The 19,369-nt window shown below is 31.5% G+C and overlaps 1 protein-coding gene across 1 annotated transcript in view; it reads right to left on the bottom strand.

The window, feature by feature from the left end:
- The window catches only part of DDR2_2 (DNA damage responsive protein), an 84,111-nt gene that overhangs the window by 37,508 nt on the left and 27,234 nt on the right, over window positions 1-19,369 (bottom strand). The window contains exons 4-5 of the mRNA XM_012936236.2: window positions 12,251-12,401; window positions 1,275-1,361 (exon numbers count right to left, since the gene is read on the bottom strand). Of these exons, the coding sequence (XP_012791690.1) occupies window positions 1,275-1,361; window positions 12,251-12,401 (238 nt within the window). The remainder of the gene's footprint in view (window positions 1-1,274; window positions 1,362-12,250; window positions 12,402-19,369) is intronic.

Genomic DNA, 19,369 nt, shown 5'->3' with positions numbered 1-19,369 from the left:
TAAATGAATACTACTACTGCTATTGTTACTACTCAGTTAATAACAAGCAGAGAATTTATTTTTACAATTTTAATTCAACTCGTTCATAAGTTCATCATATTTTTCTTCACTCTATAAATAAATAAAATATCTATGAAAGGTGGTGACGGAAACAGTTAGGTAGAACAATAAAAAAGAATGAGAAGCTAACTACTACTTATCTTTACATTTTGAGTAATCAATAGATATTCTGTATACATACGTCGGACAATAAGCTGTTCAATTGTAGTTGTTAGACATGTAAAAATAAGTAAATTATAAGGTCAATGACTTATTGATCAGTAAGTAGTTATGGTACTACAACAACAACCACTACTCTTGTCTAAATTCATTTGACATAATACATGCAACACTATTGATACTATTCAATATAAATCAATGTACGATGTTACTGACAAATATGACTTGAAATGAAAAGGGAAACAGGAAATTGGATCTGTGAAGAATACAATAAGGCAGATAATTAAATATGAAATGCATTAAAAAGTCAATCAAAATGAAAAAGTTCAACAATATAGGATCGTGAAGATTGTTGAGTTTCACTGCGATCATGAACTAATAAATGTTAGACTGCCATTGAAAATCGGGAAGCACTGGATGGCCGTTTCGTCACAGTATGGGACTACTCAATGATGGTCTAACATTGGTCAGTTAATGGTCTCAATAAAACTCAACAATCTCCACAACCCAATACTGATAATCATTACGTGCTCATTAGTGACTAGCTTCGAGAGGTAATTCTCGGAGTTCTAGTGAGAAGCTGTGACTAGTGGAATTTAAACGTGTCGAGTGTGAGGCAATCACCCACTGAAGATAGTGGAAGATGGTCACGTAATACTGTGGATTGATTGAGGTTAGATATTAGCATCGTTGGTTGCCTGCTCAGTGGTATAAAGCTTAAGCGTCCGCGTGCGAGTCCAAAGGTCCTATTTCCAAGTCCCATGCGCAGGATCGTGGGTTCGCACTGCTGACGAGTACCATGCTAGGACGAAATGGCCGTCCAATGCTTCCACGTTCCTAATGGTGGCATGAAATGAAAAGAACCACCCGTGATTAAATAACACTGATGTTTGCTAGTAATTACTAATAATTTCATGAAAAATACATAATAACATGTATCATGAAGTTTTTTAAACTCAAAAGAAGCATATAACAGGTTTTTTAAATTAGGAAATTGATTACGGGGAAATTATACGTTATAAATTTTATCCTAGTTGCTTTTATCTTTTATTTACCTTGCTTCCATTTCTCATTCGATATTCATACCATTTCGTGCTATCCTCTCGTTGATATTTAATGATAAACATTGGAACAAATGCATTCTACAAACGAGAAAGAGAGAGAAGAAAACACTGGGGATATTAAATAGTTCCATAATAACTTGAACACATTTATTCTTAGGGATAAAATGAAATATTTTCGTCTGATTTAATCAACTGGGATTATTCGTAACATGTAAGTGGTTGATTTATCATCACCTGTACTTGATAGCGATAGATCACAATTTGAAAATTTTACTGTTAAACAATATATTCTGAAAATAATCTTTCTTTTTGTAAAATAAGTCAGTCACAAACTGTTGGGGACGATAGAATGATTGATGAAATCAATATACTGTGGGATATATATATCAGTATATTGACACGAGCGGAGAAAAAAGTCAAAACGAGATCACGAGTTCAATAAGTTTCAGAAATAGGCTACCTTCAATATAGAGTAAGAATCGATATTAGTCTGGGTTGTAGATCATGTCCATTTTACGCAATACCTACTTGAAATAATGAAGTCATCCAAATTAAAAATACCAATAAATATTATTGTTAAGAACCAGAAAATATATGCAAATAATTTAGGATGACACAGTTACCTCACCTCAATAACTAATAAAAAAGTATTGGGATAAAAAATTTACGGAGATGGTTCATTTGCTCGATAGTGACTAATTTTGAGATGTAAGTGGTGGATTTTTGGTGAGAAGCCGTGACCGATGGAGTACAAACATGTAGGGTATGAAGCAATTACCCACAGTGGAATAGGATGATGGAACAATATTAGGAATTGGTTGAAGCTAAAAATACCAAACATTGAACGCCTACTCAGTGATTGAAGATTATTTACTGGATGTGACACTTGAGGATTCTGGATTCAACCTTACCTTAGATCATGGATGTGCACTTCTGAGGAGTCCCATACTGGGAGTAAACAACTATTCAAGGCTCCCTGATCTTTAATGGTTACTTAACTAAGGTCAATCAAGGATGTAAACTATGAAATCCATTAAAATTAATTATCCAAAAAGCGTTGAGAATTCATTTATGTTTCGCATGATGCTGACTAGACAAGAATAAAGTTATTAATTATCAAAATTTGGTGAAATATGTTCAAACTCATTGTTGTAGAGACTAAAAGTATGATGAAAACATTTATCAACGATTAGTGAAAACCAAGCTTGGAGTAAACTGTAATAGAAAGCTAAGCTTTTGATGGAGGTATTAACGGAGTGGACATAGTAGTGTAAAGTACGACAATATGTAAGGTGAATGTATGTATTGCGAGAAGTTACAAAGTACTCATGTAATACATTATACAGAGCCTACGATCTCCCATTTGTATCTTTCAGTGTGCTCTTCCATCTGAACTGTATTCTCATCTGATGTCCAGGTGTTCCGCCAACGCCGTGCTTTCAATGGGCTGAAACTCTTCACTTCGTCTGATAATTGTAGTAACTTCGACGTCACTTTCCGCTACACACTGATTACAAACAATCTTGTGAATAGCATCCACTAAGGTAGTGAAAAGGTGTGATGATAAACAATAGTTAAAGCGTTCATTTATCGGGATCAAATCTTACGAATCATAAATCGATCTGATCCAACATGAAATTTATATGTACTAAACCTATGACATTTACTACAGGGAAAAAAGTACAAAAAATAATTTTTACGGGCTGTATGAATAGGTAAACACTTCAGACGTTGAAAAGCATCTAACAATGTTGAAACTTATTTATTTCTAATTCTAACAAATTCAATGGGAAAATTAAAATGCTTTCAAATGTATGCATACACTTAGTGAATTTGAAAACTATAGACACACGTTTAGGCACGGTGATTAGAGTTATTGAACACAACTACACCACATAACTGTACACATTCCAAGATTTATAGACAGGAAAAATTAAAGTGAACTAGTATAAAAATAGACGAATTGTTGCCAGCCATGGTTCTGATTTCTTTTGGGGACAAAAATGTTTCATTTACCCTGAGCGCATGCACACACACATCTCTACAGTCAGACAGTTGAATATCAGTGTTCCAATACAAAGGAAAGTCAAGAACTCGAAAAACAAGGAAAAAGCAGAAAGTATTTATTCAAAGAAATAGTTAAATTAAACAACATACCAAAAAGATTAATATACCACCTAGACTTATTGTATCGCAGGCATTGTGGACAGGGAGGAACATGTGTGGTATAAGTAGTACAGTTGTTATCTCTTATCATCAGCATCACCGAGAAATTCATATGTATATAGATCATGTCAAATTTTTAAATATTTTGATGGAATAGATGAAAGACAAACAAGAAGCGAGAGATAACAACTGATGAAAATTGGAACATTGAACAGAATAGTTTTTGTTTAAAAGAAATTTAGTAATAAATAAAACATTTATTTTATTCTTTAAATACAAAAAACGACTTACATGTTGAATATATATTCATCCCTAACAGGGTAACATTGCTCTTTTTTAAGAAATCATAGCCTGTTATCACAGATACTGTGCAACTAAGCATACATGTAGCCCTATCCCCCTTTGGTTGAGAGAATAGACGATGTGATAAACAAGACTTTTCATCTGTTTATATAGGAGTATAGCAGCAACTGCTTAACAAACATCCTATTAACTAACTCAAATAAACACCTTATCTTCTACATTTCTATTCCCTTCTTTGAGCGGAGAAATGGGAATGAAGGAGAAACAAATGTTATCTACACTGGAAATCACCTCAAACACATGAATGGCACCAAAAATGTTCAATATATTCATACATACTGTAAATAGTTCATCAATTATAATGTAATTTAGAGTGATAGTCATATATATTAACATCACGACTTTTCATTCGACTTATTATTACTCGTCAATTGAATACACAACTCACACTAACTCACTAATCAGCATAAAAATTTATGAAAACTAACTACTACTATTACGATGCTACTTATTTGCTGGTTTTGTATCTTGATTAAAGTCAGTTAATAAAGTTTGGAACAGTAACTTGTTCATTAGTTGCATTAAGTTACTAGGCCAAAGGTTACACAAACAACATGTTGGTTTCATTGAACACTGTTTACATGTTACATAACATTATAAGATTAACTAGGCGTATTCCCATTAATCTACATACAACACTTTCTAAATAAGAATGATTAATTATATAAATTGTAGTTTACTTTGAAACCAAAGGTACTACACGCATACTACACTTCTAGAACAACATTATAATTGACGAGGTCAACTGTCATACAAGGGAATTCATTCGCATATTGAAATGAATTTGTTAAATATCCGACGGACAAAAAAACATTACCATACAACATGATGACATGAGGAAAGAAATTTGATTAAAAAATTATTTTGCAATGCAGATGTATCTACTGACAGAATCATAGTGATTGGATTTATTATTAATTAACTGTTTGTAAACAGTCAATAATTAAGTAGTATGAAGATTGCTGAGAGTAGTGAATACAAATAAATATGAAACAAAACCGTTGATAGATAGGTATTTTCTTTTCCAGTGTTATAAAATACGAAAGCTATGTCTGGAGCTTAAAAATGAAGTAACTATGTGAACTACCATTACGACTGCCACTACTACTATAAATGATAATATGAAAATTGAGGGCGCCAACAGCTTGTGAGATAATATCATCTACATTAAACCTTTGTAAAAATTTCGATGAACTAATGTAGTGAAAATGTAAAATCTAACGTTTAAGTAAATACAAAATACTCTATTCTATCGTTGTGAAAGTGTGAAATTATCATTTCAATGACAAATATTATCTTTTGTTGATTACCATAACTAAATGAAAGAACTTCTAATATTCAGACAAATATTTTACTAACCAATTAAGTAGTTGTTACCACACGGTTAGATATTCCCTTTCGTTATAGATCAACATGAAATAAAACAGGACACTAGATGGAAAAGGACATATTTATGCACTAATTATCGATGTGAAATATACACTAAAGAATGATGTGCAAATCAATCACATGCGATGTAAAACCTGCTGTAAATATGTATCGACTCAAATGATTGTGTCTTACGTCAGCAAAGTGAGAGGAAGGAGTTTAAAATAATGAAAAGCAGACGAAAGGAGAAATTAATAAGGTTCATCATTGTGGTAGGAAGCTAAGTATACATTGACTGATCACTGAGTAGTGAATACTGTCATTTTTATCTAGTCCCATTCTACCGACAAAGTTGCAGTGTCGCTACTAGTTTAAGTAACTCGAAATCGCGTGCACTTTTTTATGTTAGATGTTTTGGTGTAGTCAAAAGGATGTCCTCAGGGGCAAAGAGTACCTGTAATCTTAAGGAGACTACTGCCCTCTGGTGAATTCGAACAAGGGTCATCCAGAATCGCAGTCTCAGACGTTATTACCGAACTATTCAGGTCTCGGTTGACCTCTTGTAGGACTGAGAGTTCCCTACCCATTTCCTCTAACCATTATCTAATAGTAAAGCTAAGTATAAAACATACGATTTGACAACTATGGAATGATAAAAAAAAGCCAAAATATAGAGTAAAGAATGAATACAAAAGAAAAGGACTTAACAAACTCATATACTTTATTGGTTCCCTATGGATGGTTTTCATGTGACTCTACTCATCAATCATGCACAGGTTTACGTATTCAAGGTTTTGAACTACACATTTATTTATTGTGTGATGGAATCTAGTGATACTACCCAGGTGTTCAGACGAGATAAGATGGAGCACTGTGAGAGTTTATAACCTACAAACAGGACATCGAGCATGTCTGAATACAAGAAGACACTGCAATCCCCTCACACATATCATTTAAATAAAGAGGGCAGAAACTGAAAACTATCGTAAGGTGTCAATGTATTTGAAAAATAAACGAAAGAAAAATATTCTAGCGTCAAAAATGGTAATAAATAACAAATGTTTGTAAATGTTACATAGATAAAAGAATGGGAGAACAATTAATTATTGTAGTTAGTCAAACAAACACTTTTAAATGTATAAAACTACTGTCTCTCCTTAAGTTGTTGCTGTTCCCATTTTAATCCAGTTAGATGGAATTATGATCAAGCGAAGGTGTTGTTTATATAAAGACAAAACAACAATAAATGACTGTTATAACGATGACGATGATAATGAATAACGATAAATAAATTACACATTTGACCTTAAGAAAACTGGGCCAGGCCAGGTTAGTTGACATCTGACCTGACAGTATAACCAACCACTCACAAACCTATAATACCCATCATAATTCATCCAAAAAGCTATGAAAAGTGAAATAAACAATAAAAAACAACTAACTAAACTAGACAGACAATATGACAGGTTTGACAATAAAGGATAAGTTTATTAGTATTGATATAGGCAGCTTATGAAATAGAAATATTCACCTGGTGTAAATATTGTTTTGTTTCGAGATAATATTACTGAAAGAAGCTAAACAAAATTTAATGAGCATCATTAACACCCAACTATTTCCTTTGCAAATCAGATTCGATTAAATATCGTTGGTATGAGATTAATCCTCTAAGTATCTTCAATTAGACTATTATAGTGGCGGTTAAATGAGAGGAATTTTCAACGATGAAGCCTTTTATATTTTTATCTTGTTTTCATTTCACAAATTAAACTGATCATTAGACAAACTGTTGTTATAGGTTACGTCATAGAAATAGAATCCGTTGTTTTGTTAACTGCATTTTAGTTTCATTTACTCAAATTCTACATTTATATACAGGTTACTGTGTCAGTGGTCTGATCAAAAGTTTAAGCCATTATCGACTTCCTAACTACGGAAATACTATAATAAGCCTTCCCGGTTTTATATTTATTTGGACTAAGTAATTGTGAATCTTTGTGTGCTTACAACTTGTTACGATATTAAACACAAGAAGACCCAAATAGAAACACAGATACTGTTGTTGGTATATTTTCCTTCTAATCTATCCGTTGAGGAAACGAGAAACAGTGACATGTAATCTTATATATGGTGGATGGAATAAAATATTGGTAGCAGATGGACGGATGGAAAGTTTCTATAAATCAAGATGGGTGACAGATACCGATTGTCAATAGGATTTATAAGATATATCTTAGAATAATTAATGGTTGAATGTATGCTGCAATACTACACAATTGCTAGTGAGAACTCTTTACTGTAACATAACTTATCTCATTGAATAAAGCTATTTCATTATTATTATTTTTATAAAATAACTATGAAGTGGTAGTTGATTGGGAAACGAAACAAACCGATTAACCAGGAATGAGTATCAATAACCAATATCAAATTATAAGCTGTCACAAGATAGGCAATGATGTAAACGAGATGGATTATTAAGGAGATTATAAAATCTCAAAGCAGATATGAACGAAACTGTATGCCTGTGTAAATGTATGTGTACATAAATGACCAGGTGAACAGGGAATCTAATAGTCTAAATTTCTTATTTTTTATATTACTATTTAAGGATGAGAAATAAAATAAGACTAAGACGAATACAGATGGAAATAATCACAACCCCTAAGTAGTTAAGTGAACCCTAAATGTTTGTTTAAAACAATCGACTAAATACAATACAAATTGTTTCCAGTCCCATGGGGTTATGGATGATTTATAAATAGATCAAATTTCAAGACAAGACGGAGAAATGAGACAATAATATACAAAAACAAAAACACACACATTTAAATCGGTCTTTAATTGGAACAAACAACAGTATGGTTAATTTTTTTTACATTAAAAAGAAAAATTACAACAACACAATGTGTTCCATCATACATAACTATCTTTCTTAATCGCTGGAAATTCATTCCACATAAATGATAAATGCAATGAATGGGAAATGGTCACTAGTGTTCAATGAATAAAGCATTCTAACCTTGGGTCAATTATTTATATGTTTTTCAAAGATAAATTATCATTTGAGATGTTTGTTTGCTAGCTGCAGCACAAATAGATTGAAAAGGAGAATATTTTCTTACTCCCTGTATGATTCGATTATAGAAGTATGAAATAATGGATGTTCACTTTTGTTTTCAAGATAAATAAAAAAGTGGAATAACTCGAATAAAATTGAGACATAATATAGTATAGAAGTGATAATGAAGCAGAAGAAATGTGAGGAGAAAAGGCCAAACAGAAGCGTGGAGATGGATGATACATAGACTATATATATATATATATATATATATATATATATATATATATATATATATATATATATATATTATTATTCCGCATACACCATGTTTATATTTTTGCCCCGAATAAATTTAATAATCATCATGTCCGCAGGTAATGCTTTTTATATTTTATATAAAAGACAGACAAATGACAGTTGAACTAAGCTTATAAAATAAAGTTTACCTAATGGACAAAGGACTTATGACTTATGGGACAGAACGATGACAATTTGAAGTTCTGAAGGAAAAAATTAGATTAGAGAGAGAAAAAAACAGTTAAGATTAGTGTTTGATGACTAGGCAGCAAGTATGTGAAATTTACGCGTAGTTCACAACTGATGATGGCTCGTTAACCAGTTACACTTGTGAAATAATACATTATAATTACAGCGCACTGAAAAGATAGATGTATCCTTTATCTTGGTAGATACGCTTACTTTCAGTTTAAACGTTCGAACTGTATTTGGAAATTCAAGAGCTAAACAAACCATCGGCCTAATGGATTGTGTTTCTGATAATATTTAATCAACGATTTAATCACATTGATTGATATTAGCCAAACTATATCATTTCCAGCGACGAAGTAATGATAATACCCAGAGGATATGGAATAGATAATATATTATAATGATCTATTATTTTGAAACAGAAGCTTCTGATAAATAGATGTGGAGACTATGCTACATGTATCTGACAGATGAAATCATGGACATGTGGTTAGCCGACCGGAACTAGTCGTCAAGATACCCTCAACCTACGTTTCGTACTAGTTAATACACGTCCGTAAGACAGAATTGTGACCGTGAGGGAACTCATAAACCCTGCAGCACTGGAACCTGTGTTACATGACTTCACAGTCTTAGATATCAAAATGAGGTATACAAGTCATGAAAGACAATCAAAATATAATCGCCTCAATTCATACGATCATTTCACAGCTCATATATTCCAGCTTACTAAAACGAAATAATAAGCATGTTTATTTCTAATTAGAGTTTAAAAATATTATTAAAATTACTTCTTAGTATAAATAATTTTAGCTGATTAATAATAAACGTACAGTTAACACAATGAAATGAACTCAAATATGAGTTGATTAGATGAAATCAGAAAATATTACGCCAATAATTTTATTTCCACTAATATTGGATTGTGACTAACAGTATAACTAAGTACGCTATCGATGTAGACTATTCAGGATGTATATATACCAATGGAGACTAAATTAATATGGATCTTAATAGAACGGCCTATGCTCCTTTACGAGAATTAACAGACATAAGAAAGTAATATATTAATGTCATTTCTGTTTTCATATTTTTCATCTTTCTTGATGAACTGTTCACTTTAATGATTACAAGTGTCCATGATTGTGTAGGTATGCTCTATTTGTCCGTAAAAAGAGAAAAAGATTCTTTTCAACGTAGAACAAGTTATAATTGCTATATTTTATATAAGAAATATGAAATAACACATGGGCAAAGTGTTACGGATAATCATGATTTATATAAAAATAAGAAGGCATATAAAAAAAGAAAGTTTCTGAAAAGCAAAAGACATGTGTATTGTGAAATACGTAACATTACTTATTATATTATCCAAAAATATCCACGCCGAGATCAATAATGAAGGGAAATGGGGAAAAAAGAAACTCATCCCTTGCTTGATCACTTCGACTAATATTAAAAGCTACACGAATTCAGTAAAAAATGATGGGCTTTGGAAAAAATAAGGAAAACTTTGAAAAATTTTGGAGGAGGGAAAAAAGAAAGAGACAAAACAATGAAAGATTTTCATTATCAGATAGAATTTTTAACTCCATCCCGACATTTGGAGGAGATAGGCTGTTTTTTTGCTTAAAAGCAAAATACCAAGTTGCTTCAACACAAGGAGCATTATTATTATCATTATCACATTTTTTCACTTGACAACAATTAGCCAAAAAGTGACGATTGTAGGAAAAGGTTAGATTACATACATATGATAAGTGATTTGTAGAAATTTGGTTATCTGCTAAAAATAGATGTTCTTATCACGAACATCGATATTAACTGGAAACAATTACTAGGAAATCTAGGAAGCATTTTACATCCTCTATTTGTCAATCAATAGTGACTTGTTTCAAGAAGGATGATTGGGACTTCGTGTCGGATGTTGTGTATGACCCGTGAAATTATCTCAATCATAAAGCAAAATGTATACCCGTCGATTATATAAGATGATATTTATACTATTACCTAGAATGGAATGATAGTGGGAGACTTGAATGATTGGCTTTTAATTCGGTGGGGCTGGAGATAAACTCCACGTTGTCAAGTAATCTAAGTGTAACGTAGTCAGTAATTACGGTTATGTTCTCATTTATTTAGTCACTCAGTTGTACATATTTGGGAATAATCTCTACTACAGAATTAATTGGAAGTATGAATTTCGCTATTTTATAATTTCTCTCCCATTATGACTGAATGCGCCAGAGTTGACACGTCCGCAGCATGATGGAGTGATATTTTCGTCGTAGAAAACTTTACATTTTTCATGTAAGCCAACGAAAACGACAAAGAACGAAACACACTCTCGTCTATGGATTAAGATAGCGTAAATGAAAAGCGCATTTTTGTTCTCACATATGACCAACTGCTTGTTATGTGATGATGACAGCAGTAGCAGCAATGAGAAAACTCCGTTGTTTAAAATACTACATACATATAAATAAGTTTGACAGCCTCTAATTAAAATGTTCTTTCAGTTAACTTGAGGTTGATTCAATCAAGACAGTTGAATGGGTTTAATTACCATAGCCTTTAATTCAGCATCTTAATCCACATATTTGGTCAAACTAAGAAATCCCCTTATAATAATGGTAATAAAAATAGGATTTCCAGTCGAAACATTTGTGTGTAAATTAGGGCTTGTCGAGAGTTGAGATATGCACAAATCATGACATTAAAAAAAATCAACATATTAGTATAAGTGAGAACAGAAATAGTGTCATCCCACTACTATGTTAAAAAACTGTTCGTATTGTTGAGAAAACAGTGGCTAATTAAGTTTATACATATAAGATCCGCTAATGTAATGAATCGATTTCTTTGTCGCATTCACGTACAAATTGACACGGTAAACGATGCATAATATAACCATACGATCTTTAGGATTTCATTAAAGGAGACGAAACATGTGCTGAATTCATCACCAGAATCTTGATCACACGAACTAGTTAGATCACCACTTGTTTCCCATGTAGAACAAATTATACCTTTCATATTATTTTGTATAAATATTTAAATCACCCGACATAAAAAAATGAGAAAGTATGAATTATATATTGCTTATTGAATGCAGTACTAAGCACCAATGAATAAAATTGTTAGTCCGCATGAATTTAAAACTTAAATAGAGAAAGTTCATGAAATATATCGAAGACAAATAGGAATGAAGTAGATTACAACTATGTCAGATAATCCTAATCCGTGGGCCCTCTCTTTAAATTAATATGTATGGAAAATGCTCTGGTGAGAAAGAGTAAAGCCTCATTAATCAATTGTGATCGCTTGAGTCATTGAAATAATGATGTTAACGTTTACAGCTTACTCTTGTATTTTAGTGAGGGAGAGCAAATCCCTTAAAAAATCTCTTAGACTGTAGAACAAGATTGGTTATAGATCCACATAAATATACACACATTTTAAATGATCTTATCTAAAGAGCAAAGAAAAAAGCACATATTGGTACAAATATACTTACTTGATTCAAACCCCCACCTTCAGAGAAGAGAACTTTAATAAGTTTCAATGCACCAAAATCAACTTGAAGCCATTCATCTAATTCTTTATGAATTAATTTGGCTGGACACCAAGCACCAGAAATTTCTTCTTTCGAAGCAAACACTACAAAACTAAACATGAACAACAAATACAATGAAAATGAGACAAAATAGATTTACATAATGAATTTTACTTCCAAACCCTACCCTTTTTCACGTTAACCAAATGACAGTCAATTACAGTAATGAATTATAAAAAGATTATTCCAGTTAATCACCATTAAAACATTCTTGAAAGATAAATGAACTGAAAATTAGTTTTATTTGAACTGTAACTCGAACAAAAAAAGCATACGTATTATATTATCTCGTTATATATTAAAGTGATTACGGGTCAATTGTTAATTATTATAAGCTAGTTATTACCAATTACATCCGTTCGATCTATGTTCTTGTCAAAGATGGATTTATTCTTTCATTTGTCTAAGACATTCGAGTTACGAAAAAAATAAACAGAATAAAAATCATTTTTCTATGATATAGGAACCTATTAATGACCTATCATAATAACATAATGAAAACTTTTATATTCCCACTAGCGTAAGACAATTTGAAATGTTCAGAATGGGGCTTGTGGAGATTGTAGTGATTTTAATAGTTGAATTCATGAGCTGATTGATTTAAGCTAGACTACAACTTCAAAACCTGGAAGCACTGGACGGCTGATTCGTCTTAGTATGAGACTCCTCAGCAGTGCGCATCCCCGATCCCACGCGGAGGAAAAATTCGAAGTATTTATTACATAAATTAAGAATTCTACAAATATCTTGGTAATGAATTGAGTTTTAAGTCGATCATATCTTTTAAGTAACAACTGATTTCGCGCTGTTATCTCATTCTTGTTTAATAGATTCATTTTCTTAGTCAACTAAAAGAAGTTCCTTTAGAAGTGGTTCAAAAAAGTATTTAAAATTGTTACAAAAAGAGATGATACATGAATTGCTACAAAAAAGATCAAGTATTAATAATACTATGGAGAAATAGAAGATTAAACACATACTGTTTATATGTGAATTACTTTAATAATGGAAATTTTTCCTATAAATTAATTTACAGTACACATATGGAAAGTGCACCTTAGAAAAATAACACTCGTCAGATTTTAATTGGACGATATCTCCTCTATAGAACTTGATTACAAGCCATTACTTTTTATATCATTTCCGGTTTCATTGGTACACTACTAAATTCTTAAACATTTTGATATCCAGTATCATCATGAGACAGATACTTACAGTACAGAAAACATGTTTCGCATTCTACTTTCTCACACTAAATGAATATAATATCTAAACATCATGTTACTTTTCACAATCCACATTACATTTACGTAGAGGATAAAAAGCACGACAAACTACTTAGTACTGGTGTTACTTACTGCAATTTTCAAACACTTTTAATATTCTGCTATTTCCACATAAACAGAAGCCTGACAGGCATCCTAGTAAAACTGTTCTCATACTGTCAACTATGATAATCTTATACTTATCTGAAAAACTATTCTCTGTCTTACAACTGAACAATCCATATTGATCACGAGTAACAAATTGAATTTGTGTTTTGCACAAAACAAGAGATTTCTTCTTGATGCATTTTATCGTCTTTCAGCAGTTACATTTCTGATGAAAAAAAGGTATCTGGAGAAAAATTTTTTGATGTCTATACATACTAGGATTTGTTATTACAATAAAAAGTATCATCATCACATATGAAGACTGATAATTGTAGATACTCTTCCAAAGTTAACAGTAAAAATAATTGTGTTGCGTTAAATGGTTGAAGATGACTGCGCTAATGATGAGAGGAAACCACAAGAACAATTCAGAAATTACTTTAAAAATTTCAAATTATTTTTACAAGTTAACAGTTTCATACCGATTCCCACCATTTAATATTTGCAAAAACATTTAGCTTATTCAACTCTATTTAAAAAGTAGTCTTCGGTAGTGAAACCAATGAAGTTACTTATTTTCTGTACGTGTATAAGCATCCAAAAACTATTAACCTAGTTTTGGTTGAATGTACAGTTCATTTTATTTAACTGCTTACATGTGAATTTCACATACATACACACAAACCCTCAGAACAATGTTTTTAGACAGTAAGTAGTCTGAACAACAACAATACGGACTAATTGACGGTGAGGAGTCATCATCGGACATCGTAATCTGGAACAACAAAATTAAAATAATACTATATAGATATAAAATGATAAGAAAGCGTGGAGGGTGAGGGGGGTAAAAAGTGTGAATACCACAACTATTAACAAGCGAATTTTCTATAAATATTCAGATAAACATCAGCATACATCGTAACTTTTCTTTTTAAAAAAAAATGATGAAGCACAAGGTGGACAAGGAAAAACACAAGAGAGTAACCATATTAAGACTTTTCAGTCACTATCGTCCTACTACTTACTCTGGGGTTTTGTATACATTTTAATTCACTGATATAAATATCATAGTTTCATACTAATGAACAGTAAGTGGGATAGTGTTGAATAAGAAAATAATTACTAATACGTAGAAATTGATACGTTGTTTAGATAAAGCAAGCAATACCTGCTGTAACACATACATCCGGAAACAAAAAAATATTATTTTGTTGTTTCAACCTTCTTGTTCACATCTTTTCTCTTATTCTCTGAAATACAATGTGTATGTTAAAGCGTGAAATAAAAATTTAATTCCATAGTATTTCATTATATGACATATTTATCAGATTGTATACATCTTACGCATATAAGCGAAAAGGCAAACTAACATTATATATATAGAAAGTGCAAATAAGCTGAGCATCAGAATGAAAAACAATGGATGGCAAAGATAAGAAATCTACAAACAAAGTGAAAAAAAAATTTTTTTTTCAGAAGAAGAGCAGTGTAAACAGGATCTTAAATTGTGTTGTCAGTCAGCTAGCCACACCTAATAACCAACGAGGTTAACTTTTGTGACCTATGTCTAATAATTTTGACCAACAGGTTCACACACAATAACAATTAAACGAGTATCTATTTTAGGTGAAACAGAATATAATCAACTTGAATAAATATGAAGAGTATTTGAAAGAAAAGTATTGGAGACAAATACAATGTAACTATCATGAACAGGTGCTTATGTACTTAATTTTAAGCAATATATTCTTTAGGATGAGGCATTAATGATAATACAGACTGTACTAAAAGTGGTTTTATATAAACAAATACGACGGATACCATGTTTGATGAAAATGATTTTATAGTTTACACTACTGACTGACGTGAGTTAGGTAACCAGATCTTGAGTTCGATTCCCGGTGGGATCATAAATGCGTATTGATATGTTCTAAACCGATATAAAACAAACGTACAATTCTTCTTGGTTTTCAATGATTCTCTAAGATCAGTTCGTAATATGAACTATAAAATCCAAACATGAGGCCACCATAGTACTGAAGTATGGTTGTGCAGTATCGTCAACTGAAGTTAGGAATATAAATCATCAGATTTTGGTTCAGCAGTCCGAAGGATAAGCCACCGCCTTGGAACCTGAAGGTTTTAGGTTTTATTCCCCGCATGGTCATGGAAATCTATTGAGAAAGAGTTCATCACAAGGTCGAAATAGCTCTCCAATGCTTCCTGGTCCAAATAGATGTCTAACTAAAGTTAGTTTGTGAGGTAAATGGTAGATTCATATTGTTTGAGAGGTAGGGAAACCCGTCGACCGACCAAAAGCCTTGACAACGGACGTACCAATTGTATGAAGAAATTTTTCCCAAGCCGAAACACTACAACCCCATAAAACTTGGATATCTGTATAAATGAAAACTAGTTGGAAACCAAGGGATTTGAAGTTTTCTCGATCAAGAATCTAACACAAGTGCTAAGGTCAAACAATTACAGGAAGACCAATGACCTCACTTGATTTTATGAAGGCCAAATATACATTGTGACTATATTAGCTCTTTGCTGGAGATCATGACTAGTCAATCATCTTGTAAAGCCACCTTCAGCCCACAGTTATGAAACATTTTAGCCCGATATAACATATGAGATTACGGAAGAACAACTCAGGCGTGATGTCTACAATGATCTATGAATTTATAAGATATATGTATACATTTCAATCGTTTACCTACTTAATGACCAATGATTTACATGTACAATATCAATGATATTACATGTTTAGTCGGATAAACATTGTGATAAATCATGTAAACAGCTGAACAGGTTCTCAATAAGCAATGTGCAAAGTTTCACTGGACAAAAAATGTTGAGACTGTTTACTACTACTCAAGAGAAACAAACTTGTAACGAACAATTTACCACTCTCAAAAACAGAACCATTACTATCAAGAAAATATATTCATAAATAAGTTTTGTATAAAGAAAACATCAACTTATAGTGTTTTAACTAACAGTTCAGATATCAATTAATCTTTTCAATAATCCACTTAAGTTATTTGTACTCTATTGCTTCCTAATATTTGAAAAATAAACAAAACAGGAAAGAAATGGTTCACAAGAAAATGTGACTACTTGACAAAACCTTAGGAGAATGCACACATATAAACTCTGATAAAGAATAGATCATATGATGATAGTGACTGGCGCCCATTTCACTTTAGAGTCGGAAATAATGAAAAAAATACAAATGTTCATTTATCATCATCAACATTGCAACAATAATTTTTAAAAAAAAACGCGCTATTATGAATAAGTATGTATATACACATTGACATTTGAATAACAAGAATTAAACAATAATGTTTACTTGGATGAGTTAAAGGCTTATTATTTTTTGTTGAGTAGAAATAGGATATGAACGCATGTCTCAGATGAAAAATGACAAAAGTCATTGGACTATATAAAAAATTTAGGATAAAATAAGGGATATGGTTACAACGTGTACAAAATTATACTTACCGGACGATTAAGCGTACAAATACAAGAAAGTTATATATATATATATACTTCTGATCATAAATAGGTAGATCATATCACTTAACAGTTAATTAATGAACTGGAAGGGACAATGCCGACATCAATTCTAATTTCTATGGATTTCCTTCATTAAATATATATAATTGGTAGTAAAGTAGTTTAAGCTTTAGATACTGTGTATTTTGGGAAGGACAAAGTAAAATATTCGCAGTAGATTTATTGAAACAGTACTAAATACCTAAATATGAAAAATTTACTTCTCTTACAAAAATAAAATCAGGAAAAGAAAAAGAATAGTGGAAGAGACATCAATAAATCAGGGCATATGAATGTTTTTATGGCGAAATAGTTATTTTTACATATTAATGATTTGTATGATTTGAAATATTAGACATTTTTATATGTTGTCGCCTGTCCAACATGATCGCCATCATAAACCGACTAGTGATACAGAGTAGGAAACCCACTAATGTGTGGATTAGTCTGCCATATATATATATATATATATATATATATATATATATTCGGCGAGACTATAATTTATGACGAAGCAATCATATATAAGGTAACAGTTCATGAGGTTTGGCGCGAAATTAATTCATCCATTTGGCTAAATAGCGTCTTGGCATTTTAGCTGATATCAGTTCGTGATGAAAACCCTAAATCTAATTCCTCACATTGGTTCATAACCCTCATGTAGTCCTAGTTAATAAATAGGTGAACATTCTGAAAGTTACTTTAGCGTTGCTCAAAGGTCGTTCATAAATTATAGTCTCAGTGAATATTCAAATTGATAAAGAGAAAATGTTAGAATAGAAAATGAAGATTATGATTGCTGGTAACTTATGAAGATAAAGTACTGTGTATGAATAATCTGTTTTTCAACAAAATTTTCCGTTAGCTTTTCATGTTTAAAGTACTTGTAAAGATGAGTTTGTAAGAAACCCTCATGCTTTAACCGATACTATACTATCTGTTAGGAATTACTAATCAACTCTATAACGTGGATGACAGATCTGAGTGGAAAATTTAACTTTACAGTAATTAACAAAACAATATCTAATTATTGCTTGTTGTCTGTCACTAAGACACTAACGTTCTCCATGATACCTACTGACTAAATCAAGTTTGTACGATGTTCCTGAATAAAGCTGATCTATTTGCTTGCATAACGTAGACATCAGAGACAATGAAGATTTCAAGATCGATGATCCAAACTTAATTTTAAAGGAGACTGTGGGACTCTCAAAGATAGTTCTGCATATCTAACCGAAAATAAAAATAAAAACACAATTAGGACACATTTAATTTTGGCGAGATCAATTAACCAGAACAAAGTAACCAGAAAATTGACAACCATACATACATTTCATTGCAAATATTGTATTTTCACTAGCAAATAAAGGTCAAAATCAATTATTATCAGAACACATATCCATTTTTTTACAGAAAAGTTAACACAAAGTGTAAAACAGTTCCAATAATTACGTTAGGTCAATTTGATCCGAAAAATTCAAACACTATAAATAAGTAAATAATTGTGATAAGTAACTTATTATTTTGGGTGTATATATACCTTTAGCCAAAATTAGAAAGACATACTTAAATTATACAGTGCTATCTAAACGATTCAAGTAAACTGAAACCCAGTTGTCAATATGTGTTATAGAGTCAAACAATATGAAGTTACTTCAGTCATTTTTTCAAGTAATTTGGGATAATAAATGTAGTTCATTGTATTTCTTCGTATCCTCCTCTTACATCAATCTATTTTTAGGGTTTTAGTATCATAGAGGCATTAAAAATACATAAAACATTATTATTATAAAGTGTTTAAAAGAAGATAAAGTCAACAGTTCATCAGAAAGGGCAATTATGTAATAAATGCAACAGTTAATGACTACCGCTGGCTTCTACCGATTAGATAAATATTTTTCTAGATTGCTTCCAACTACTTAAAAGTAAACAATAATACAACGTAATACCAAGCCCTGTAATTTACTGCATCAGTGCATAAATGCATGTATAAACATACAGAATCATTCATCAAAAGTCAATATATTCATAATAGTAATAATAATAGCCACCTTTTTTATCAATGAACTAAGCTGATAAAATT

Source organism: Schistosoma haematobium, chromosome 1, assembly GCF_000699445.3.
Source record: "Schistosoma haematobium chromosome 1, whole genome shotgun sequence".
NCBI classification, from domain to species: Eukaryota; Metazoa; Platyhelminthes; class Trematoda; order Strigeidida; family Schistosomatidae; genus Schistosoma; species Schistosoma haematobium.
Note: the sequence above shows the minus strand (reverse complement) of the source record. Positions and strands in the feature narration are given on the sequence as shown.